The sequence below is a fragment of the Mobula birostris genome, chromosome 14, assembly GCF_030028105.1.
Source record: "Mobula birostris isolate sMobBir1 chromosome 14, sMobBir1.hap1, whole genome shotgun sequence".
NCBI classification, from domain to species: domain Eukaryota; kingdom Metazoa; phylum Chordata; class Chondrichthyes; order Myliobatiformes; family Myliobatidae; genus Mobula; species Mobula birostris.
Window position 1 is genome coordinate 19,389,507 of NC_092383.1, and position 25,281 is coordinate 19,414,787.

A 25,281-nucleotide genomic window follows, 5' to 3' on the forward strand; every position below is an offset into this window, starting at 1 on the left:
TGGATACAAGAGTGAGAATTTCAAACTTGAGGCTCTACTTATTAAGAAGTTAAGGTTGACCTGGGAGAGCAAGAATCATAGTAGATGGAAGAACTTTGGATGATCTGATGAGAATGACAATTCACAATTGCATCAGAATTATGAACTATCACACATGGAAAAAAAATTAGGCCATTTAGCGCATCATGTCTGCTACACCATTCAATCTTGGCTGATTTATATTCTTCGCTATCCCATTCTCACCGTAACCTTTCATGCTCTAACTAATCAAGAATCTATCAACTTCCGCTTTAAACATACACAATGACTTGGCCAGCACAGACGTCGGTGGCAATGACTTTCACAGATTCACCACCCTCTAGTTAAATAAATTCCTCTTTATCTCTGTTCTAAAGGGAGGCTCTTGTATTCTGAGGCTGTGCCCTCTGGTCCTAGGTTTTCCCACCATTCAGATTAAATATTCAGTCTCATTTATCATATATACATTAATACAATTGAGTGAAACATGGCATATGCATCAACAACCAACACAACCAAGGGATGCCTTGAGGGCAGCCCAAAAGCATTGGCAGAAGATAGAACCCAAAAAAGCAGAACATATCAAGCAAAAAAACAAACCCCTTTCTTCCCTTCCACCTACCCACACTCAATCCAGAACAGGCCTCCAAAATCAGGATCAGAACCAAGTTTAATATTGCTAGCATATGTTTTGAAATTTGTTGTTTTGTGGCAACAGTGCATGGCAATACATCACAATAATAAAAATAGCCAAAAGAAGTTGAAGAAGCTTTAGGATCACTCCAAAGTAATAAATCTCCAGGAGAAGATGGTTTTCCACCTGAATTTTATAAAAAATTTAAAGATTTATTATTTCCTCTCTTTATGGAACTAATACGTCAAGCAGCAAAAAATACATAAACTCCCAGAATTTTTTTCAACAGCGATTGTAATAGTATTGCCAAAAAAAGATAGAGATCCTATGAAACCAACATCATACAGGCCTATTTCTTTATTGAATACAGATTATAAAATAATAGCAAAAATTTTATCAAATAGATTATCTAAATATTTACCAAAATTAATACATATGGATCAAACAGGATTTATTAAAAATAGACAATTGGCAGATAATGTAACCCGGCTACTCAGTATAATTCATTTGGCACAAAAAAGGGACGAGAAGAGTATAGTAGTAGCCGTGGATGCAGAAAAAGCATTTGATAGATTAGAATGGGATTTTTTATTTAAAGTATTAGAAAAATATGGGTTAGGAACATCTATTATAAATTGGATTAAAACTTTAAATTCTAACCCTAAGGCTAAAGTAGTGACAAACTCTCAAATTTCAACACCATTCCAGTTAAAAAGGTCAACTAGACAAGGTTGTCCATTATCACCTGCTTTATTTGTACTGGCGATAGAGCCATTAGCAGAACTAACCAGAATTGATCCAGATATTATGGGTTTTAGAGTTAATCAGGAGGAATATAAAATTAATCTTTTTGCCGATGATGTTTTGATCTATTTAACAAACCCACAACATCCATTACATAAATTATCTTCTAGATTGGATGAATATGGGAAGGTATCAGGTTACAAAATAAATTGGGATAAAAGTGAAATTTTACCTCTTACTAAAGGAGACTACAGTCAATGTCGATTAGTAACCCAGTTTAGATGGCCGGTAAATGGTATAAAGTATTTAGGTATAAGACTTGATAATGATGTAAAGAATTTATATAAATTTAATTATTTACCACTATTGAAAAAAATTCAAGAAGATTTTGACAAATGGATGATACTACCAATAATATTAGTAGGTAGAGTCAATGTTGTAAAAATGAATATATTTCCTAGATTACAGTATTTGTTTCAAACATTACCAATACAATTGCCACAGAAATTTTTTCAAGAGTTAAATAAAAGTGTGAGAAAATTTCTTTGGAAAGGTAAAATGTCAAGAATATCATTGGAAAAATTGACATGTAAATTTGGGTTAGGAGGGTTACAACTTCCAAACTTTAAAAACTATTATAAAGCAAATCAACTTAGATTTATTGCATCTTTCTTCGATGATCGAAAACCAGCATGGATTAAAATAGAATTAGACAAGATAGGAGAAAATAGACCTGAAGATTTTATATATAAATGGGAATCTAAATGGATACGGGGAAAGAAAGAATCTCCTATATTAGCACATTTGATTGATCTATGGAATAAGATAAATGTTGATAATGAAACACAGAAATCTCTATTAGCAAGGAGACCTTTGTTCCAAAACAGACTTATTCCTTTTACAATGGACAATCAACTTTTATATAATTGGTACCAAAAAGGGATTAAATTTATAGGAGATTGTTATGAACGAGGTATATTGATGTCATTTGAACAATTAAAGGATAAATATAAAATATCAAATAATACTTTCTTTTGTTATCTTCAATTAAGGGCTTACTTAAAAGGTAAGCTGGGTCAAACAATGTTTTTGCCAAAACCTAAGGAAATTGAAATTTTAATTCAAAAAGGGAAAATTAAAAAATTTATTTCTTGTATGTATAATTTGATTCAAGAACAGACAATTAAACAAGGAACCCATAAGTCAAAGCAAAAATGGGAAACATCTGAATATTAATATTGATGTAACAAATTGGTCAAGACTCTGTCTTGACAGTATGACAAATACAATAAATGTTCGACTTAGATTAGCACAATATAATTTTTTACACCAATTATATATTACACCACAAAAAATAAATAGATTAAATTCAAATCTATCTGATAAATGCTTTTGGTGTAATCAAGAAATTGGTACTTTTTTACATTCTACTTGGTCTTGTTTTAAAATTCAACCCTTTTGGATAAATTTAAGAGTCTTATTGGAACAAATTACTGGAACTCAACTTCCACCTAACCCTGTATTATTTCTATTAGGTGATATTGAAGGGATTAAGCCGAAACTTAAATTGAATAAATATCAGAAAGAATTTATAAAAATTGCATTGGCAGTAGCTAAGAAGACTATAGCAGTTACTTGGAAATCTGATTCGTGTTTAAGTATGAATCATTGGAATAATGAAATGGCTAGTTCTATTCCACTCGAAAAAATTACTTATAATTTAAGAGATAAATATGTAACATTTTTGAATATTTGGCGCCCTTATTTACAAAAGATAGGATGGCATATTTAAGTGCTCCGATAAAGATCTTGGTCCCTTGGGGAAAGTAATGAATAATTATATCAAATTTATTTTGAATCCCATGGAGCATGTGGAAACCTTCCAATACCCCGGCGGTTCTTATTTTTTTCTCTCTTCTTTCTTTTTAGGTAGGACTATATATGGGAGGGGGGGAGGGTAGATTTTATCTTTTCATGTATTCTTTTTGAAAACTCAATAAAAATATTACAAAAAAAATAAAAATACCCATAAATTATAATGTACATATAATAAAACAAAATTAAGTAATACTGAAAAAAGACAACCAAATAAAAGCAAGATAGTGCTCATGAGTTCATTGTTCATTCAGAAATCTGATGGCGAAAGAGAAGGAGCTATTTCAGAAATGTTGAGTGTGTGTCTTCAGGCTCCTGTACCTCCTCAATGACGGTAGCAATGAGAAAAGGGCATGTCCTGGGTAATGTGTGTCCTTGAAGATCAATGGCAACTTTTTGATGCTTTACCTTTTGAAGGTGTCCTCGACGCTGGAGAGGCCAGTGTCCTTGATGGAGCTGGCATAGTTTACAACTTTCTGCAGCTTTTTCTGACCCTGTGCAGTAGCCCCTCCTTACAAGCCAGTGATGCAACCCATTAGAATGCTCCCCATGGTACATCTGTGGAAATTTGCAAGAGTCTTTGGTGACATACCAAGCCTCCAGATTTCCTAATGAAATTTAGTCTCTGTCATGCCCTCTTTGAAATTGCATCAATAGGTCGAGTCCAGAATAGACCTTCAGAGACGTTGACACCCAGGAGCTTGAAACACCTCACCCATTTCACCGCTGATCCAGCCTTCAGTCACCAGGCTTTGACTTCCATACTTCCAATCCAGTGCGGAGCGGAGGCCTGGAGTGTGAATGTCTTTTATCACCCGTCCATGTTGCATGACCTTAAACATGGACCATGGAGCGCGAGGCAGAGGTCTGACCTCTAACTACTCCACATCCCTGTCCCCAAAATCATCCCTACAAACTCATTATAAACAACCTCTCCACGTTCATTCTATCTAGGCCTTTCAATATTTGGTAGGTTTCAACGAAATCCCCCTCATTCTTCAGCAACTCCAGTGAGTACATGACCTGGGCCACCAAATGCTCATCGTACATTGACCCTATCTTGTAAACTTCCCCTGGAGCCTATCTAATGTCAGCATATCTTTTCTTAGATCTAGGACCCAACGCTGCTCACAATATTCCAAATACATTCTGACCAAGCCTTACCAAACCGCATCATTACATCCTTGCTTTTATATTCTAGTCCTCTTGAAATGAAAGATAACATTGTATTTGGCTTCCTTACCACCACTCAACCTGCAAGTTAATCTTTGGGGAATCCTGAAAATGGGCACCCAAGTCCCTTTGCACCTTTAATTTCTGAATTTGCTCCCCATTTAGTCTATGCCTTTATTCCTTCTTCCAAAGTGCATGACTATACATTTCCCTACACTTTGTATTCTACTTTGTTACCTATTCTCTTAATCTGACCAATTCCTTCTGCAGACTTCCCCTTTCCTCAACATTACCTTCCCCATCCATCTACCTTCGCATCATTTGCAAACTTGGCACAAATCCATCAATTCCATCATCGTTAAAATGTAACGTGAAGAGTAGCAGACCCAATAACAACCCCTACGGAACACCATTAGTCACCGCAGCCAACTAGAAATGGCCCCTTTTGTTCCCAATCTTTGCTTTCTGTTAATCGGACAATTTTCTGTCCATGGGCTCTTATATTATTTACAGCCTCATGTGCTGCATCTTGTCAAATTATCTACCAGGTCCACAGGTTAACTATGAATAAGTTAAAAAAGCTGTTTAATGTTCAACTTCAACGTTTTAAAATTAAGTAACTGTTGAAAATGGAACACTGGCATTCTTTGTCTAGAAAAACTGAACCATTCAATAATTTATATTGGTGATTACTGAAATAAACAACTGAATATTTGATTTTTAAAATTTTACACACTGCACGAAATGGTGCCTGATTAAACTACATTTTTTACAGTCTTCAATCTTCAAGTTTCAAATATTTATAAACAGAATTGACCCTTTTGAGGGAATCTGACTTACAGATTTTGAATGAGGTCATTTTTGCTCATCACATACAACCTTAAAATCAGTGTGAATTGTTCACTGGAAGTGAAATTAACAAAACTCAGAACACGCTAACTAAAAGAACATACCTTGTTATGACGTTTGGGAATCTGCCCCAATTATATTTCTTGAGAATGCTCACATTGCTAACAGAATCCTGTAAGGAACAACATAGCTGTTTTCAATAAAGCAGTACCGAGAGCAAATTTCTAAAAGACACAATCTCTACATTCCAATAATAACATTTTTGCAATAAATTCAACTCCACCATTGGCTGACTCATTGGGAGAACTGGAAGGAAGCCCAATAACTTTACAATTGGCCTATTTGCTTGCAGTTGTCATGTGTAGCTTTAGCTCTACTGTACAACAGCTCTTTGCCTTACTTAATGAAGGCAGCATTTGTGCTTTGGTTTTTGAACAAGAGTCCATCTTCAAGTCTCTGCTTGTTGAGAAAAATCAGCATCTCCCCACTGCTGTAGAAATATTAAGTATTATGCTACTGGGTTCCTTGTGCTCAAAGAAGTATAATGTAAAAATTTATGTTTGATTATAACAACTATTATTTTGGCACTTGCAGGTCTTATGTACAACTTGCAGAGAGCACAAGTAAATGGAAGCTTTAGAATTTAATCTATAAATATAATTTCCCCCTTTTTTCAAGTTTTTATCTGGAACTACAGCTTATCACTTGAGTAAAAAAAACACAAGAAAATATGCAAATGCTGAAAATCCAAAGCAACACACAAAAAATGCTAGAGGAACTCAGCAGGCCAGGGTGCGCCCATGGCAAGCGTGAACAGTGGATCTTTCAGGCCAAGACCCTTCATTAGGTCCTGATGAAGGGTCTCGTCCCGAAACATTGACAGTTTACTTTTTTCCAAAGATGCTGCCTCACCTGCTGATTTCCTCCAGCATTTTGTTTGCGTTGCTTATTACCTGATGAATGTTTTTACAAATTTGCTGTGGATTTAATTGATTTAATCTCAAGTTTATTATTTATAAATCCTCAAAATTTTGGGATTTCCTGTCTCAAAATACACTGATCTCCATGTACAGTTACCCAAAACAATCCTCTATCGGTGCTTAATGAGGTGATGCAGAATCAGTCTGATCATGTTGAGTAGTTCTCTAATTTTAAAGGTCCCAATGTAAATCTGTTTTTTAAGTGAAAGACCTATAGTGTGCTCCAATTGGGATTAAAAACTCAAAAAATTCACAAAGACTTCCCAGGATATTCTGTGAGAGTATCTTGAGTTATTGTTTAAATCTTTGTTTTAGACTGAATTATGACCTTAAGGGTGGTGCATTTCCTTTCGACTTTTGTCCCTTGGGTATTGTTTTCTCTCATGGTCTATTATTGATGCAAGAGGCTGCACCAGATGCATGAATTAATCTCATGAGTTTCTAACCCAAATCCCTTTGCTTCCTCTCTTATTGTTCAATCAGAAGGACCTAACCTAAACCTTTCTCCTTAACCATACTCGTAGCAAACAGCCCTAGCACTTAACAAGTATTCTCTCTGTGGAGAGTGCTTTTGAGAGAACTGGAGTGGTACATAAACGTAAACTTTTCTCAGGCAATCTTGAAGTCAGCTGCATCTGTGAATAGCACATCAATGCAATCTTTTCTCAGGTGATCTTGAACTGCTTAAATTTGACACTGGCAACTTCATTTTTAGGACACGCCACATTTTGAATCAATGCGTGTACAGCTGAATGTGCAGCATAACTAGTCTGCTTATTCTCTAAGGAAGGGATTGTGGCAGCTAGCAATTTCAGATTAGCTCCAATTACTATTCCTCCATCACATGAATTAAAATGAATTTGATTTGTCTTGTTAATTGTAGAACAACTACAAATAATACATTAGCCCATCAGGAGAAAGGGAACATATAGCAATTACGACCACAAAATGCAAGAGCTCTATTGTACCAATTAAAATCTAAACAAACCGTACAGCTGCACTATTGTGGTTTGAGTTTAAAGCTGCTTTATTCGCAAACAAGGATGTTCTATTTCAAAACAAGGATGTTCTATTTCAAAATTCTCAATCACAATTGCCTGGTCAGCAAACACAGTGACTTAACGTTATTTAAATAAAGATGCGCTTGTGTTTCTTTTTGCCTCATGCAGAGATCAGGGCACAGGGTTGTGGTCAGTCTTATGCCCCTCTTTCATGGCTCCAATAAAGATTGAGTAAGATAGTAAGATTGATCCCAATAGTTTTCCTGACAAGAGGTGGGTATGAAATCAAGTTGAACTGTATCATTTTGGAGAAAAGCAAAAACACGCTGATGTTAATTTATATCGAGAATGCGTCATGATACAAAGTAAGTAATAGCAAGTCAACAGGAATTTTATCTCAAACAAGAGAAATCTGCAGATGCTGGAGATCCAAAGCAACACACACAGAATGCTGGAGGAACTCAGCAGGCCAGGCAGCGTCTATGGAAAAAAGTACAGTCGACTTTTCGGACCAAGACCCTTAGACATTTTATTTCACTCTCTACATTATTTCAGAATCAGAATCAAGTTTAATATGTCATGAAATCTGTTGACTTTGCAATGGCAGTACAATGCAATACATAATAATAGAAACAAAACCACGAACTACAGTAAATATATAAATAGTTAAATTGAACAGGTAGTGCAAAAACATAAATAAAAAAATAAAAATGTAGTAAGGTAGTGTTCATGGGTTCAATGTTCATTCAGAAATCTGATGGCAGAGGGGAAGAAGCTGTTCCTGAATCTTTGAGTGTGTGTCTTCAGGCTTCTGTATCTCCTGAGAGATGGTAGCAATGAGAACAAGGCATGACCTGGATGATGAGGGTCCCTTTGAGGCATCGCTCCTTGAAGATGTCCTGGATACTATGGAGACTAGTGCCCATGATGGAGGTGACTAAATTTACAACTCTCTGCAGCTTACTTCGATCCTGTGCAGTAAACCTCCCTCCCCACATACCAGACGGTGATGCAGCCAGTTAGAATGCACTCCACAGTATATATCTGTAGAAAGTTCTGAATGTTATGAAACAAAAAGCTTAGGGGACCAAAAACAAGGGGTTTTGATCTATCACCTTAGTAAACTACAGTAGTCAAGATTTACATATATCCTTGTGCCTTTAAGAATGCAATACATAAATAAGGTGAAACTTTGCAGTATTTCTAAGTAAACTAAATAAACAATGTAAATTTCTGAGCACTTTGCAGCTAGAGTATTGAATGCAGAGATTTACCATTAAATCATTTAATTAATTAAATTTAATTAAAAATAAACGCAACATTTATTTTTAAACTTTTAATTAAAAAGACTATTATGAGACATACGAGAGCATAATATGCTTCATTAACTTGAGCAAGATTTCTCTTCTCTTGGGCACTAACGTCCAAATCTCAGAGCTAGTATTCAGCTAGCGCAGAGTAGTTTGAATGATCGACAACTCTGAATGACCATTCAGCAATGAAAGGGCTGTTGATCTGTATTGAAATAATGGAAACACTCACAAGAGCATTTGACACGGCTATTTTGAGCATCACCAACGTAAATGATGGGCCTGCACAGTCTGTGGATAAACACAATGATGTTCTACCAGCTAAAACAGAAATAAAAGTCTGCATTGTGGAAGGTATCAAAGCGTGTGGTACCTTCCATTAAAATCACTTCCTTCCCAACCCCCAGAGTATGCTTTCCTTCATAGTTAACACATTTGTTATCTTAAACCACCCACCAGCCCTAGTATCTGTTTAAATACCTAGATTCATGCATCATCTATTTATCAATATTTAAAGCGGATATATTTAAAGGGCATATATAAGGGGGAGGTTGATAGGTACTTAATTAGCAAGGGTGCCAAATGTTATGGGGAGAAGGCAGGAGAATGAGGTTGAAAGGGGAATAGAGCAGCCATAATTGAATGGTGGAGCAGACACTATGGGCCAAATGGTCTAATTCTGCTCCTATGTCTTATGGTATCAATACGTTAAAGAAACACAAATCAAAAGGACATAGGAATGTGACTGAAACTGGAGGAAGCCCACGTGATCACAGGGCAAATGTACAAACTCATTACAAACAGCAGCAGGAATTGGAGACCGATCTTTCAGCTGGCACAGTAAAGCATTGCGCTAGTGTCTATGCTACCGTGCTGCTGCTGGGGGACGAATATCCAACCTTTTATGTTAAAGACGTTACATTAGCAAATTGAGAGACACATACAACGTCTCAAAGGTTTGAACAATTTGTGTTGTAGTGATTTTTAAAAAGTATATGAACTTTAGGGATTGTGCAGAATTCCACAACTACTACTGAGAACTAAGCGTGTATGCCTACAGGTTATCTTGCCTCTACGGTCAGTGATATCGAGCTTTTGCACCAAGTTTCTTTAGGCTGAATAATTGATTTGGAATTACCACAATTTTTTTGATTATTTATAACAAGGGAAAAGAGGTAATTTAACATGGGAATTCATGGCAATTTAACATTCTGTAACCTTATCAAAGATGAGATGTATTAATAAAACTGAAGCGTAAAGAAAGTTGCATTAAGTATAAAAATAAAACAATTTGTAAACTGTTGTCAGTTCTTGCATTTTCTCTTCCAGTGATGTTCATTTTTACAAATTGGAGTAAGCATCATGTTATTAATTTATCCATAACTTCAGGTTTATAAGTATCAAATGGCTTTGCAGAAACCTTTCCAATCCTGACCACAGATTCTATTGTACTTAGGGCAAATATCTGAATCAAATCTGAGCCAAGTCATAGAAACATAGAAACCTACAGCACATTACAGGCCCTTCAGCCCACAAAGTTGTGCCCACCATGTAACCTACACTAGAAACTGCCTAAAATTTTCCTACCACATAGCCCTCTGTTTTTCTAAGCTCCATGTACCGATCTAAGAGTCTCTTACGAGACCCTATTGTATCTGCCTCTACCGCCTTCGCCAGCAGTGTATTCCATGCACCCACCACTGTGTAAAAAAACTTATCTCTGACATCCCCCTTGTACCTACTTCCAAGCACCTTAAAACTATGCCCCCTTACGATAGCCATTCCAGCTCTGTGAACAAGCCTCTGGCTATCCACACGATCCATGCCTTCCATCATCTTATACACCTCTATCAACTTTCATCCTCCGTCGCTCAAAGGAGAAAAGGCCAAGTTCACTCAACCTATTCTCATAAGGCATGCTCTCCAATCCAGGCAACATCCTTGTAAATCTCCTTTGTACACTCTCTATAGTATCCATATCCTTCCTGTAATGAGGTGACCAGAACTGAAAACAGTACTCCAAGTGGGGCCTAACTAAGGTCATTCAACCTTGGGCTATACCCAAAGTTGAGCTTCCTAATAATCTTTGTAAGATTAAAGACATTAGATGAAGAGTATCCACATATAGGTCTGGGTTTGATTTCAGATTAACAGGATTTTCAACTAGTTTAATAAGGAGGGAGAGAGAGAATAGTGAACTATGGAGTAGTAAGCCTAACATCAGTGGTAGCCAACAGACTAGAGTCTGTTATCAAGGATAAAATACAGTAGTAGGGATCTTAGAACATGTTAACAGAATCAGACAAGGTCAATACAGATTTATGGAAGAGAATCTGTGTTCAATAATTCAACAAAAACCAATTGCAGTCTTTTGTTTTTGAGGATGTAACGAGTAGAATAGATGAGGGAGAACCCAGTGGCCTTGGTCTATTTGGATATTAAGACCTTTGATTAAACTCCTCATAAAAGGTTAATGTATAATGAACACAATATTGGGGGTAATGTACCAGCATGAATTGAACATTAGTTGACAGATAGGCATGCGATGACCAGTGTTATACTGTGCAGTTCAGTGCTTCGATCCCAGATATTCACAATATATATTTCTCAATGATTTGGATGAGGAATCTAAGTGCAATACTTCAAAACTCGCTGAAAGATACAAAATGGATGGATTGAGCGTTGTCAGGAGGGTGAGACAAGGCTTCAAGATTTAGACAAGTTAGTAAGTGGCAATCAATTGCAGATGCAGAAAACGTGAATAAGTGTAAAGCTACCTATTTTTTTTGGAAAAGCAGAGTATTGGTTACAAAGTGACACCAGGAAATGTGACATACAAAATGATCTCACTGACTTTGTACACCAATCATAGAAATCACACGTGCAGATGAAAGAAGGAACATTCACAACAATTATAAAGAGTACTCAAGTAGTTAAGAAACTAGGAACAGGAATAGGCCACCATACATCTCAAGGCTGTACCACCATTCAATATCATCATGGCCTCAAATTCCCTTCTGTGCCAGATCCCCATAGCTCCCAAGTATTTGATTTTTCAAACACTCTCTGATCTCCACCTTAAACATATATAATGATCGGTTCTCCACCATTCTCTGGGACATAAAATTCTAGAGATACACTGTCTCCTGAAAGAAGATTCTATGCATTTCTGTCTAAAATGATCAAGCTCTTATTTTGTGGCAATTTTTTTGTTTAAATTAAGTGAACCCTTATTTTTGTAAACTCCAAGGAAAATAGATACAAACTTGATGAATGAGCTAGGGCTTTTCTTGTTGGAGTGGAGCATGATGAGAGGAGACTTGACAGAAGTATATACGGTGAGAAGAGACATTGAAAGAGTGGACAGCTAGTGCCTTTATCCCCAGGGCAGAAATGGCAAGTATGAGAGGACGTACTTTTAAGGTGATTGGCAATGTCAGCAGTAGTTTGTTTTTTTTTGTTAAACAGAGAGCATAGTGGTTGCATGGAACACACTGCCAGAGGTGGTAGTAAAGGCAGATACATTAGAGACATAAAAGAGACTCTTGTATAGGCACATGGACGAAAGAAAAAACAGAAGGTATGTGGGAGGGATGTGTTGATCATAAGACCATAAAATACAGGAGCAGTGTTAGGCCATTTGGCCTATCGAGCCTGCTCTGCCATTTCATCATGGCTGATCCAAATTGTCCCCTCAGTCCCAATCTCCTGCCTTCTCCCCGTATCCCTTCTTGCTCTGACCAATCATGAATCTGTCAACCTCTACCTTAAATATACGTAAAGACTTCGCCTCCACAGCAGCCTGTGGTAAAGAATTCCACAGATTACACCACTTTCTGGCTAAAGAAATTCCTCTTCATTTCCGTTTTAAAAGGACTCCCCTCTATTCTGAGGCTATGTCTTCTGGCCTTAGACTCTCCCACCATAGGAAGCATCTTTTCCACATCCACGCTAACAAGGCCTTTCACCATTCGATAGGTTTCAATGGGGTCACCTATCGTTCTACTGAATTCTAGCGAATACAGGCCCAGAGCCATCAAAAGTTCTTGATATGACAAGACATTCAAACCTGGAATAATTTCTGTGAACCTCCTTTGAACCCTCTCCAGTTTCAGCACATCCTTTCTAAGAGAAGGGGCCCAAAACTGCTCACAATACTCCAAGTGAGGCCTCAACAGTGCTCTATAAAATCTCAACATTACATCCTTGCTTTTATATTCTAGTCCTCTTGAAATGAATGCTACCATTGCATTTCCCTTCCTCACCACAGACTCAACCTGCAAATTAACCTTGAGGAAATTCTGCATAAGGACTCCCAAGTCTCTTTGCACCTCATTTTTTTTTGTATTTTCTCTCCATTTAGAAGATAGTCAATCCTTTCATATCTTCTACCGAAGTGCATGACCATATACTTCCCGACACTGCATTCCATCTGCCATTTCTTTGCCCATTCTCCTAATCTGTCTAAATCCTTCTCTACTTCCTCAAAACTACCTGCCCCTCCACCTATCTTCATATCATCTGCAAACTTTGCAACAAAGCCATCAATTCCATCATCAGAATCACTGACATATAACATAAAAAGAATCGGTCCCAACACTGCCCGTGTGTATCACCACTAGTCACCGGCAGCCAACCAAAAAAGGCTCCCTTTATTCCCACTGTTTGACTTCTGCCAATCAGCCACTGCTTCATCCATGCTAGCATTTTTCTTGTAATACCATGGGTTTGTAACTTGTTAAGCAGCCTCATGAGTAGCAATTGCCAAAGAACTTCTGAAAATCCAAGTACACAACATCAATCAACTCTCCTTAGTCTATCCTGTGTGTTATTTCTTCAACAAATTCCTATAGATTTATCAAGCAAGCTTTTCCCTTGAGGAAACTATGCTGACTATGGCCTATTTTATCATGTGCCTCCAAGTACTCTGGGATCTCATCCTTAATACCTGACTGAGGTCAGACTAACTGGCCTATAGTTTCCTTTCTTCTGCCTCTCTCCCTTCTTGAAGAGTGGAGTAACATTTGGAACTTTTCAGTCTTCTGGAACTATTCCAGAATCTAGGCATTCTTGAAAGATCATTACTAATGTCTCCACAATCTCTTCAGCCACCTCTTTCAGAACTCTGGGGTGTACACCATCTGATTCAGGTGACCTATCAACCTTCAGACCTTTCATTTTCCCAAGAACCTTCTCTCTAGTTATGGTAACTTCATGACCCCTGACACATGGAACTTCCCCCATACTACTAGTGTCTTCCACAGTGAAGACTGATGCAAAACACTTATTCAGGTCATCACCATTTTGTTGTCCCCCATTACTACATTGTTTTCCAGCAGTACGATATCCACTCACGCCTCTCTTTTACACTTAAGTATCTGAAGAAACTTTTGGTAATCTCTTTAATATTATTGGCTAGCTTCCTTTCATATTCCAGTTTTACCTTCTTAATGACTTTTTTAGTTCACTTCTGTTGGTTTTTAAAAGCTTCCCAATTCTCTAACTTCTCACTAACTTTTGCTCTAGTATATGCCCTCCAAGCCATATAATAGTAGCTTTGGAAGCAACTTACATCTTGACTTAAATAAAAGCCTTCCAAGGTTTTTATGTTGGCTTTGACTTCTCTCGTTAGCCACAGTTGAGTCGTCTTTCCTTCAGAATACTTCTTCCTCTTTGGGATATATATATCCTGTGTCTTCTGAATTGTTTCCAGAAATTCCAGTGATTGCTGCTCTGCCATCATCCCTGCCAGTTTTCTTTTCCAATCAATTCTGGCCAGCTTCCCTCTCATGCCTCTGTAATTCTCTTTACTCAACTGTAATATTGATACATCTGACTTAGCTTCTCCTTATCAAATTTCAGGGTGAATGCAATCATGTTGTGATCACTCTCCCCTATAGGTTCTTTTACCTTAAGGTCTCTAATCAATTGTGGTTCATTGCACAACACCCAATCCAGAATAGCTGATCCCCTAGTGGACTCAACCACAAGCTGCTCCAAAAAGCCATCTCATAGGCACTCCAGAAACCTTCGCCCCCACCCTCCGTAATCTAGCACCAGCCTGATTTTCCCAATCTACCTGCCTTTTGAAGTCTCCCATGACTACTGTAAGATTAATCTTGGAGTAAGTTGAAATGTTGGCACAACACTGTGAATTGTGACTTTGCTGTACCGTTCTAAATTTTATGGACTGTCTATTCCCTCTTGTTACAACAACCTTTCTTTGCAGGAATTAGTCTGGCGAGTCCCCGTTGAATTGCTTCCAAAGCTACTATATACAAAAGGAACTAAAACTGTGTATGGTATACCAGCTGTGAAGTCACCAACACCCTGTACAACTGTAACAAAATCTCCCCATTCATTACCTCCAACTTCTTTGCACAGGAAAGGTCGCAGAGAAACTTTACCAGGAAGTTGCGCAGGATGGCTCACTGCAGTTATAAGAAACTGGATCAACTGGATCTGCTTTTCTTGGAGTAAAGGATATGAGGTGTGGGGTGTGACCTGATAGAGGCATGCAAAATTTTCAGGGCTATGGATAGGGTAGGGAGTAGGAAATATTTCCCGGTATCAGAGGCATCTAAAACTAGAAGTGACTGAGGAAAATGTCTTGGAATATCATACATGTTGGGATGGTGGAAGAAGGTACTCTCACATATTTAAAGGAGCGTTTAAATCACCAATGTATTGAGAACTATGCACTGTGCTGGTAGAAGGGATTAGTAGAGGTGTCAGCACAGGCAAGATGGACTGAAGGGCCTGATTCTGTGGTGTATAATTGTATGATTCTAACAATATCAACTGCATGATGGTGCCATAAATTAACTAGGGATATACAATATTCATCAGAATTTTAAGCAATCTTAAAAAATGTATCAAATACTTTTTAATATCAAATAATAAAAACCTTCTTTACATATAATCTTTCCATACTCCACAACAGTATAAGTAATTAAGGTTGAATAAAGGTCAGACTGAAGAGTTATTCCAGTTCCACTTCTTAAGTCATTTTTAATTAGCTGATAACTCCAACAGCTTGGCCATCTGTCTGTGACTTATCCCTTGTTCACGCAAAGATGTTTTCCAATGAGCTTCATTAAAATCCAGAAATAATAGCTACTGGGGAATGGGTTACAAAACCGTAATAATCTCAGCATTCAGATACCTTATAATGTGATTGTGGAATGAAGGGATGTTTTTAGCTGTTAAAGCAACCATGATTAAAGTAGATGTTTTTGTTTATAATTTGATGCTTTCAGTTACCTATCTGTCAAAAAAAAATTGCTTTTCTAAATTATAGAAGCTCTGTGATAGACTGTATTGTGATGTCATCACCACTGCCTTAAAAGAAAATTATTTGCAGTGGATTAGATGTACATTTTACTCACATTGTAACTCACTTAATGTTAATAAAGTTACAATTAAAAATGCTGAGGAGTGATCATAACCTATTAGAATGCATCACTTCATCACATTCCTATCATGCTGAAACCTGTGTCACTGGCGGTGCTGCCCAATGCATGGGTCACATGGGGTGGAACTAGCAAGTGAACTTCAAGATTGTTTATTGTCAACTACAGTAAAGAAGAATAAAATCATTTATTTTACTTATTATTTATTGAGATACAGTGCAGAACAGGTCCTTCCAGCCCGTCAAGCTGCACTGCCCAGCAACCCTTACCACCCCCCCACCCCCGATTTAACCCTAGCCTAATTACCGGAGAAACTATAATGACCAATTAATCTAGCAACCATTTCGTCTTTGCATTGTGGGAGGAAACCCACAGTAACAGCGGCAGCGAAGCAGGCATTTCAGAAGTTTCTCCAGATGTTCCTCCGTACTCTCACGTCCGTCTCCATCAAATCAGAATTGTGCACGGTCCCCTACTTGACAAATAACAGACATCACCACTGAAGTGGCCGCGCGCACTGCGTGGCGCTGCCATCTTCTCCTCCTCCTTGGTGGTGATGTCTGTTATTTGTCAAGGACTTACAGGACTGCTTTGAATCGGTAGACTGGGCTGTATTCAGGGATTCATCTTTGAACCTGGATGAGTGTGCTGCAGTTGTTACCAACTTCATTAAAACCTGTGTGGATGAGTGTGTGCCTACAAAGACTTACTGTACATTCCCAAACCAAAAGCCGTAGATGAACCAGGAGATACATCATCTTCGGAAGACTAGATCTGTGGCATTCAAGTACCAGAAAACTAGGCATGATTTGCGGAGCGTTAATTCAAGGGCAAACGAGGACAATTTCAAACGAGGTTGGAGGCAACATCGGAAGTACGACAACTCTGGCAGGGTTTGCAAGACATTACTTCCTACAAAACAAAACCCAATAGCTTGAATGGCAGTGATGCTTCACTACCTGATGAACTCAACGCCCCGCATGCCCACTTTGAAAGGGAGAATACAACTACAGCTGTGAAGATCCCTGCTGCACCTGATGACCCTGTGATCTCTGTCTCAGAGGCCAATGTTAGGCTGTCTTTAAAGAGGGTGAACCCTCGCAAGGTGGAAGATGGAGTACCCGGTAAGGCTCTGAAAACCTGTGCCAACCAACTTGCAGGAGTATTCAAGGACATTTTCAACCTCTCACTGCTATGGGTGGAAGTTCCCACTCGCTTCAAAAAGGCAACAATTATACCAGTGCCTAAGACAAAGACAGTGAGCTGCCTTAATGACTTTAGCCCGGTAGCGCTCACATCTACAGTGATGAAATGCTTTGAGGTTGGTCATGACTAGACCGAACTCATGCCTCAGCAAGGACCTGAACCCATTGCAATTTGCCTATCACCACCTTAGGTCAATGGCAGATGCAATCTCAGTGGCTCTTCACAAGGCTTCAGACCACCTGGACAACATAAACACCTATGTCAGGATGCTGTTCATCGATTATAGCTCAGCAATTAATACCATCATTCCCACAATCCTGATTGAGAAGGTACAGAACCTGGGCCTCTGTACCTCCCTCTGCAATTGGATCCTCGACTTCCTAAACTAAAGACCACAACCTGTGTGGATTGGTGATAACATCTCCTCCTTGCTGACGATCAACACTGGTGCCCCTCAGAGGTGTGTGCTTAGCCTACTGCTCTTCTCTCTCTATACCAACAACTGTGTGGCTAGGAAAAGCTCAAATACCATCTATAAATTTGCTGATGATACAACCATTGATGGTAGAATCTCAGATGGTGACGAGAGGGTGTACAAGAGTGAGATATGTTAACTAGTGGGGTGGTGCCACAGCAAGAACCTGGCACTCAAAGTCAGTAAGACAAAAGATCTGATTGTGGACTTCAGGAAGGGTAAGACGAAGGAATACAAACCAATCCTCAGAGGGATCAGAAGTGGAGAGAGTGAGCAGTTTCAAGTTCCTGGGTGTCAAGATCTTTGAGGACCTAACCTGGTCCCAACGTATCAATGCAGTTATAAGGAAGGCAAGGCAGCGACTATACTTGATTTGGAGTTTGAAGAGATTTGGTATGTCACCAAATACACTCAAAAACGTCTACAGATGTACCGCGAAGAGCATCCTGACAGGCTGCATCACTGTCTGGTATGGTGGGGCTACTGCACAGGACCGAAAGAAGCTGCAGAGGGTTGTAAATTTAATCGGCTCCATCTTGGGTACTAGCCTACAAAGTACCCAGGATATCTTCAAGGAGTGGTGTCTCAAAAAGGCAGTGTCCATTATTAAGGACCTCCAGCATCAGGGCATGCCCTTTTCTCACTGTTACCAGTGTGAAGACACACACTCAGCAATTCAGGAACAGCTTCTTCTACTCTGCCATCCAATTCTCAAATGGGCATTGAACCTTTGAACACTACCTCACTTTTTTAATATATATTATTTCTGGTTTTTGCATGAATTTTAATCTATTCAACATACGTATACTGTAATTTATTTATCATTATTATTTTTTCTTTCTTCTGTATTGTGTATGGCATCGAACTGCTGCTGCTAAGTTAACACAAATCTTACGACACATGCCAGTGATGATAAGCCTGATTCTGATTCTGAAGTCCAAAGCCCTCTATTCTCTGCATATTTACGTGTCTATCTGAAAGCCACTGAAGTGTCTCTTCTGTATCTTTCTGCCACTTACCGTGAAAAAAATAAACACATTTCCTTTGAAGTTATCCCTTCATACCTTAGAAACTTCCCTCTTTCCTGAATATGTGCAGTTTCATCAGGACTTAAGAAATTCATGACATCCAGCTGTTCCAAAAGCAACAGTCTATTCTCAAGAGTTGAGGACGGCACAGATCAGCCATGATCACACTGAATGATGGGCCAGATGGCCCACTCCTGCTCTGATTTCCTTGCGAATGACATCATGAACTGCACTCTCAACCAGAAGTACTCCGTTAATATGGTAAACTATTTCTTACTGCAGTTAGTCGTCAAGGTTACTTCAACAGCATCATCTGAACCAACAGCACCAAAGCCAAGGGCAGAAAGGGCACATGAAAGCTAACACCACAATTTGCCCTCAGACTGATGTATCTTATTACTTTGGAAATATTATTATAGTGGTCAACGTAACACTATTACAGTGCCAACAAGAAACCCAAGCAACACGCACAATATGCTGGAGGAACTCAGCAGGGCAGGCAGCATCTATGGAAAAAAGTAAACAGTCAATGTTTTGGGCAGAGACCCTGCATCAGAACTGGAGAATGAGAAGTCAGGGTGAGAAGGTGGGGGGGGGGGGGGAGGGAAGGAAGAAATACAGAGTGGTAGGTGATAGGTGAAACCAAGAGGGGGGAGGGTGAAGTAAAGAGCTGGGAAGTCAATTGATGAAAGAAATAAAGCATTGTGTCCTGTATATTGGTGAGACCTGACGTAGATTAGGGGACCACTTCACCGAGCACTTACGCTCCATCCGCCAGAAAAAGGGGGTTCTGTCAGTGGCCACCCATTTTAATTCCATTTCCCATTCCCGCATGTCAGTCCATGGCCTCCTCTACTGCCACGATGAGGCCACACTCAGATTGGAGGAGCAACACCTTATATTCTGTCTGGGTAGCCTCCAACCTGATGGCATGAACATTGATTTCTCGAACTTACAGCAATGCCCCCCCCCAACATTCCCCATTCCCATCTTCCTCTCTCACCTTATCTCCATAATTGCCCATCACCTCCCTCTGGTGCTCCTCCCCCTTCCCTTTCTTCCATGGCCTTCTGTCCTCTCCTGGTAGAATCCCCCTTCTCCAGCCCTGTCAACTTCCCGGCTCTTCATCACCCCCATCCCAGTTTCACCTATCACCTACTGCCTTGCATTTATTCCTCCCCTACCCCCCCCCCCCCTTACTTTGACTTCCCATCTTTTCTTCTCCAGTTCTGATTAAGGGTCTCAGCCCAAAACGTCAACTGGTAATTCTTTTCCAAAGATGCTGCCTGGCCGGCTGGAAGAGCCTGTTACCGCACTGTATCTCTAAATAAAAAATAAGATACCATCTTCACTGCCAATGGGTCTAAATGCTGGAGCTCCTTATCCAATAATACCGCGGAGACAAATCACAGCAAGACAGGCAGGGTTCAAGAAGGCAGATCAGCATAAATTCTTCCAAGCAGTTAAAAACATGCAACAAATTCTGACCTTCCTAAAAATGCCCACATCCTCTGAATGAATAAAAGAAGTGAAACTAATGCATTTAAACCTGCTATCGGGAATTGACAGCTGTGCATAAAGCAGTGATCTGTGCGCAAGTCATTAACCAAGTCTCACTATTAGCATAACAATGAATGAGGTCTATGAAGAGGTTACTTGATTTTTAGAGATCAAGCACTGTCAGAATTAAAGATGGACTAATGTTAGCCAGTCGTTCTTTACTATCACATTTGCTGCTTTTACCCTTCACTTGCAGGCTGCAGCAGAACGTACGTACATTTTGGTTGCAATATTCCACTGGCAGTCACTCTCTGTACTCTAATCTCAATCCTCTGCTACCACGTGTCTATACCCGCTCATGGGGCATGATTCAGGAGTAAACCCTGAGGAAAAATCCACAGCTAAATTCCCTAAGGCAGTCCTAGGTTGAGTTCAACAGCTTCCTTTCCATACTGTACATTCTGATGAAGGGTCTCGGCCCAACATGTCGACTCTTTTCCATAGTTGCTGCCTGGCTGCTGAGTTCCTCCAGCATTTTGTGTGTGTTGCTTTGGATTCCCAGCATCTGCAGATTTTCTCATGTTTGAGTTCAACACTGACTGGGAAATCCTGCGACACCACTGGTGCCCAACTGAATCGATCTCTGCCGTTCCTTAGGATTCATCAGCTGCATGGAGAAAGGGAGCCTGCTAAGGATGCAACATTCATGGTCGACCCTGACCAGCGGAGGGCCTCAAGTAGTCATTCAAAAAACTCTTGGTAAAGTATAGCTTTGCCACGGGCACAGAGGGACAGTATGCCCATTGCAGAATCAATAAGATTTTACTAAGTTATTGCTTCAACAAGCCAAAATATATGTAAAAAGTCATTATTAATGTAAATCATCTTAATTGGCATGACATTGATGTAAAATTCTAATACCTATCATATGCTTACAATCACTGAAAAGTACTTCAGCTGCTGGGATTCTTTTGAGACACTGAGCAAACAGCCAACTTAGAAACCTTGATATCCACTAGAAATTGCGTCTAATTTACTGTGGAGATGAAGTCCACTATTCACAATTTATTTAATAACATGACTGGATTCACTATTAAACTGCGGTGAATTCAGAATAGAAGCAAGATTGTTGCAGTGAGTCAATAGAGACACAATGGAACTCATTTAAAGTTTCAGACGGATATAGACTATCTGGCTGATTGTACCTTGTTTAGAGAAGCAAGGTTCTGTTAATAGAGGATGATGCTAGGAGACACTGTTGTCTCTGCATCACCGAGTTCCTGATCTCCATTGTGCTGCTTTAGCGAGATACAGAACAGAAGGCAAATATTTCAGCACTGCAGAAAATGGAACAGATGGAATGAGTAAGACTGGAGCAGTTTCTGTATACTCCTTTGCAGATGGCTCCAAGCAACATTTCTGGATATCTGAATGCGGTTTGACTTCCTGTCTTAGATGCTGGAGAAGGAAAGGAAAAATAAATAATTTGATGATGATTAAATAGTTAAAGATTATTACATTGGAAAGCATTGCAGCTGTAGCTGCTGGGTTTTATCAGATCAAGGCCTGCTTCAAAATGAATCAAGTTTGTTTTCATTCTTATAGGCAAAGTCCCTGTTTTCATTTTGGGTTGATTTGTAGAATCATGTTTCATTATATCATATATGACTTACAACATAAAGATACACAGACAAGTATGTAATTATGGCCTTCAGGACAATTGAGAATACAGTCAGTTTGGAATCTTCACAAAATTACGCAATACACTTCCCGAAGCCATTACATATACCATATTGCAATACTGTATAAAAAAAACAGAAACTGACTTTCCTATCATCATAAAATAAAAACGTAATTATGTGAATGGAGTACAAGCTATAACCCCAAATTACCTGGGGAAATCACAGAACTAATATGTGATAAAGGTTCAAAATAACCTAATTAGTTGACTCATCAACTGTTATTCACATTAAAAGCTTCATAATGTGTTACAATATTACACAACAGACATGTGTATACTTGACTAAGGTTCCTGGGGATACTCCAGAGAGCTTGGTGAACCATTCTCCAAATGTGCACGTTAGATTTGTGTTTCTTCTCAGTTCTTGATCTACCACTCACTCTTAAAACATAGGAAGGATTTGGTCCAGTTTTGAGTAGTATCATGAAAATCAAGCATCTTTTTTGAAGAAAGAGAATATTTTTCAATAGTATCCTTCTGTGAATTGATCACATATCTGACATTTTACTAGCCAACAGCAGAATATTTTGTTTCAAGTCCCCATTATACCCAAGATGTTCTACAGCCAATTAAATGATTCTTATCATGCAGTCATTCCTGTGATGGAAAAGACACTGCAGTCAATTTGCACAGAGCAAGCATGTACAAGCAGAAATAGAATAATGACACAGTATTCCATTCTACTGATGTTGGTTAAGAGCACCGGCCAGGATGCTTAAGGGATCTGTCCCAGTCTTTTGGGAAACAGTGACAAAGAACCTAGAGGCACAAGAGACTGCAGATGCTGATGGTTGGAGCTGGGGGAACTCTGTAGAACAAGGAGCATCTGTAGAGGCAAAGAAAAGGGTAAGATGTTGCTGGAGAATTGGGTCTTGGACAAGGTTAAATTGACGTGGTTTGTGGGTTCACTCTATAGTTCATATTATGATGTGTCTCTGGTTTCTGGTCCTTCCTTTTTCATTGCTAGTTTGGGCAATTTTGATCAGGATGGCCTGTAGATAATGAATGACATAGCGCTAGATTGAACTGAACTGAGTTGAACTGAATTTGTCTGGACTCTTTTGATTTTGTGTTTCATATTGTGTTTTTCGCTTTTTTGCCATTTTTATGATTCTTTTTTTCCACATGGGGGGGGATTGATAGTTTTTTTTTGAACAGGTTCTACGGTTTTCTTTGCTTCGCTGCTGCATGTGGGAAGACAAATCTCAGGCTTGTATACTGCATACGTACCTTGATATTAAATGTACTTTGAATATTTTAGCATTTTGGCTCATGAACCAGCATCACGACTAAGAACAAAGAGGGAAAATGGCAAGAATCTTGAACAGCAAACAATCTGTAGGATGAATTCAGCAGGTCAAGCAGCATCCGTGGGGTGGGGGGGGGGGGAGAAATTGTCAACATTTCAGATGGAAATCTTGTAACAGGACCTACATAGCCAGTACCACCCTAATTTCATATTACGGCTATTTTCCCTCTTCATTCAGTCCTGATGTCCTACACTCACAACCTGGAAACACTGACCTCCTCTTTGCATCCTTTATTGATGTGTATCTGTGTGGAAAGCAATTCTACAGTCACGAACTTCCAAAACCTTCAATCTGCATCACCAATATTCAGGCTCATCTCTTACATTTGAATTATAGCCTCTTCACCTTAGTGGTCCCTTGGATGACCTGTTTCCATTTTGGTGACTACCTAAGCTATATAAGTGCCAGTGTTTTGATCAGAACTTTTATCATTTACTACAAACAGAAACCCAGTGGATTACTGACAAATCGTTCTTCAGTCCTCAGTGAGCCAAGTTATCTTTAGATCTCTTACCCACGTCTTCTGTGAAGTTTGTATAAATAGCTAACCAATTCCAGATGGATTAATTGTGAACATACCCTGAAGCAGAGACTTGATAGCAGACAATCATATAAAAAAGTTGCAAATATTTAGATCTCTTAATTGATGGTGCTGGCAAGCACATTCATTTTAGGTCACCAGCAATTCTGGAAGAAAGCCAAATTCTGATGATAGAAAGTCACTTATAAATATGCAAGTGATTGAGTTGAATCTCCTACAAAAAACTAGTAATCATATTAGCAACAATTTTAGGCTGCATCTATTATGAAAAGAATATTAAGGATAAAAATTCACTTAAATAATTTTATGATTAAGACACGGTTTCAAAGAAATAGAACATCTTACTAGGACGGGGGAGATAACAAGAACATTGTCTTGCTATCTAATTCACAGTTTATACGAAAGACCAGTGTGGTATGGATATTACCACCACATACAAACTCATTACCGCTTAGTATTTCTGATTCCATACCATTACTCCCAATGCTGAAAGGAAATTCTAATATTATACAGCAGCACTCTATTTAATTTGACCTTTTTCTTCAGTAGTTTCAAGTTCAGAGGAAGTGAAATGCTGGCGATAGGTCAAATTCATTAGATGTTGCAAATCTGTTTATGTCAACTCGTGTCTCACGCAGGTCATTCTGTGCCACATGCAAATCAAAGGAAAACAATCCTAAGGAGACAAAGTACTAGAGCCAGAATGTCTCCAGCCTCTCCACTGAACTCTCTGTGAACTTATCCAGCATTTACACTTTGCAATCTAGCTGAAGAATGATACATATTTTGCTTTATGTGGTGCAATGCTTATGCCCTTATTAACCACTATGCATTGTGACTACTCTGACTTGGTTGGAGCAGTGAACATTCTGGTGGAGGAAGCCAGCAGGTCGAGCAGCATCCGAGGTAGGGGAAAGGGATTGGTGACATTTCAGATTGAAGCACGGCATGAGGTACAATGCCGAGTTTCAACCTGAAACCTGACCCAAGTTCCTCCAGCTCCAGATTCCAGCATCTACAGTCTCGTCTCTCCTACTGGGTTGGAATACAATGCCACGGTACTACATGAAACAAGCGCAGGCAACATTTGTCCTGTAGTATCCTGAGCTGACAGTACTGTCCTACAATGATTTCTCAGCTTGCGTAGATCCAGTCAAGAGCCATGTCTAACTCCCAAAACTTATGGTGGGCTGTCATCTTCAAACTTCCTTCCTTACGCACTAGCACCAGCACTTCCCAAAACTGCTGTACAAAGCTGATCAAAGCTGGACTACATGCGTCTGCACACTGCCGGGAACTGTACCATCCATTTGTGGGACATGTTGCTCAGGAACTTGGGCTATATATATGTTTTTACTCTCTATTTTGAATCTGCAGTGTAGGTTTTGCACCATGGCCCCAGAGGAACATTGTTTTGTTCAAATGTGTTCATGTATGGTTGAATGATAATTGAACTTGACTTTGACTTGATTTCGAATTTGATC

The 25,281-nt window shown here is 39.1% G+C and overlaps 1 protein-coding gene across 11 annotated transcripts in view; it reads right to left on the reverse strand.

Annotated features, from left to right (window-relative positions):
* The window catches only part of sema6d (semaphorin 6D), a 357,509-nt gene that overhangs the window by 185,087 nt on the left and 147,141 nt on the right, over positions 1–25,281 (reverse strand). For 5 of the 11 annotated variants that reach the window (XM_072278174.1, XM_072278175.1, XM_072278188.1 and 2 more), the window contains 2 exons: positions 5,398–5,465; positions 3,680–3,829 (listed from right to left, as the gene is read on the reverse strand). The exons of 3 other annotated variants lie outside the window; for them this stretch is intronic. In XM_072278174.1, coding sequence (XP_072134275.1) covers positions 3,680–3,734 — 55 coding nt within the window. In that variant the 5' untranslated portion in view covers positions 3,735–3,829; positions 5,398–5,465. The remainder of the gene's footprint in view (positions 1–3,679; positions 3,830–5,397; positions 5,466–25,281) is intronic. 3 more of the 11 variants (XM_072278190.1, XM_072278184.1, XM_072278182.1) reach the window with 1 other exon arrangement.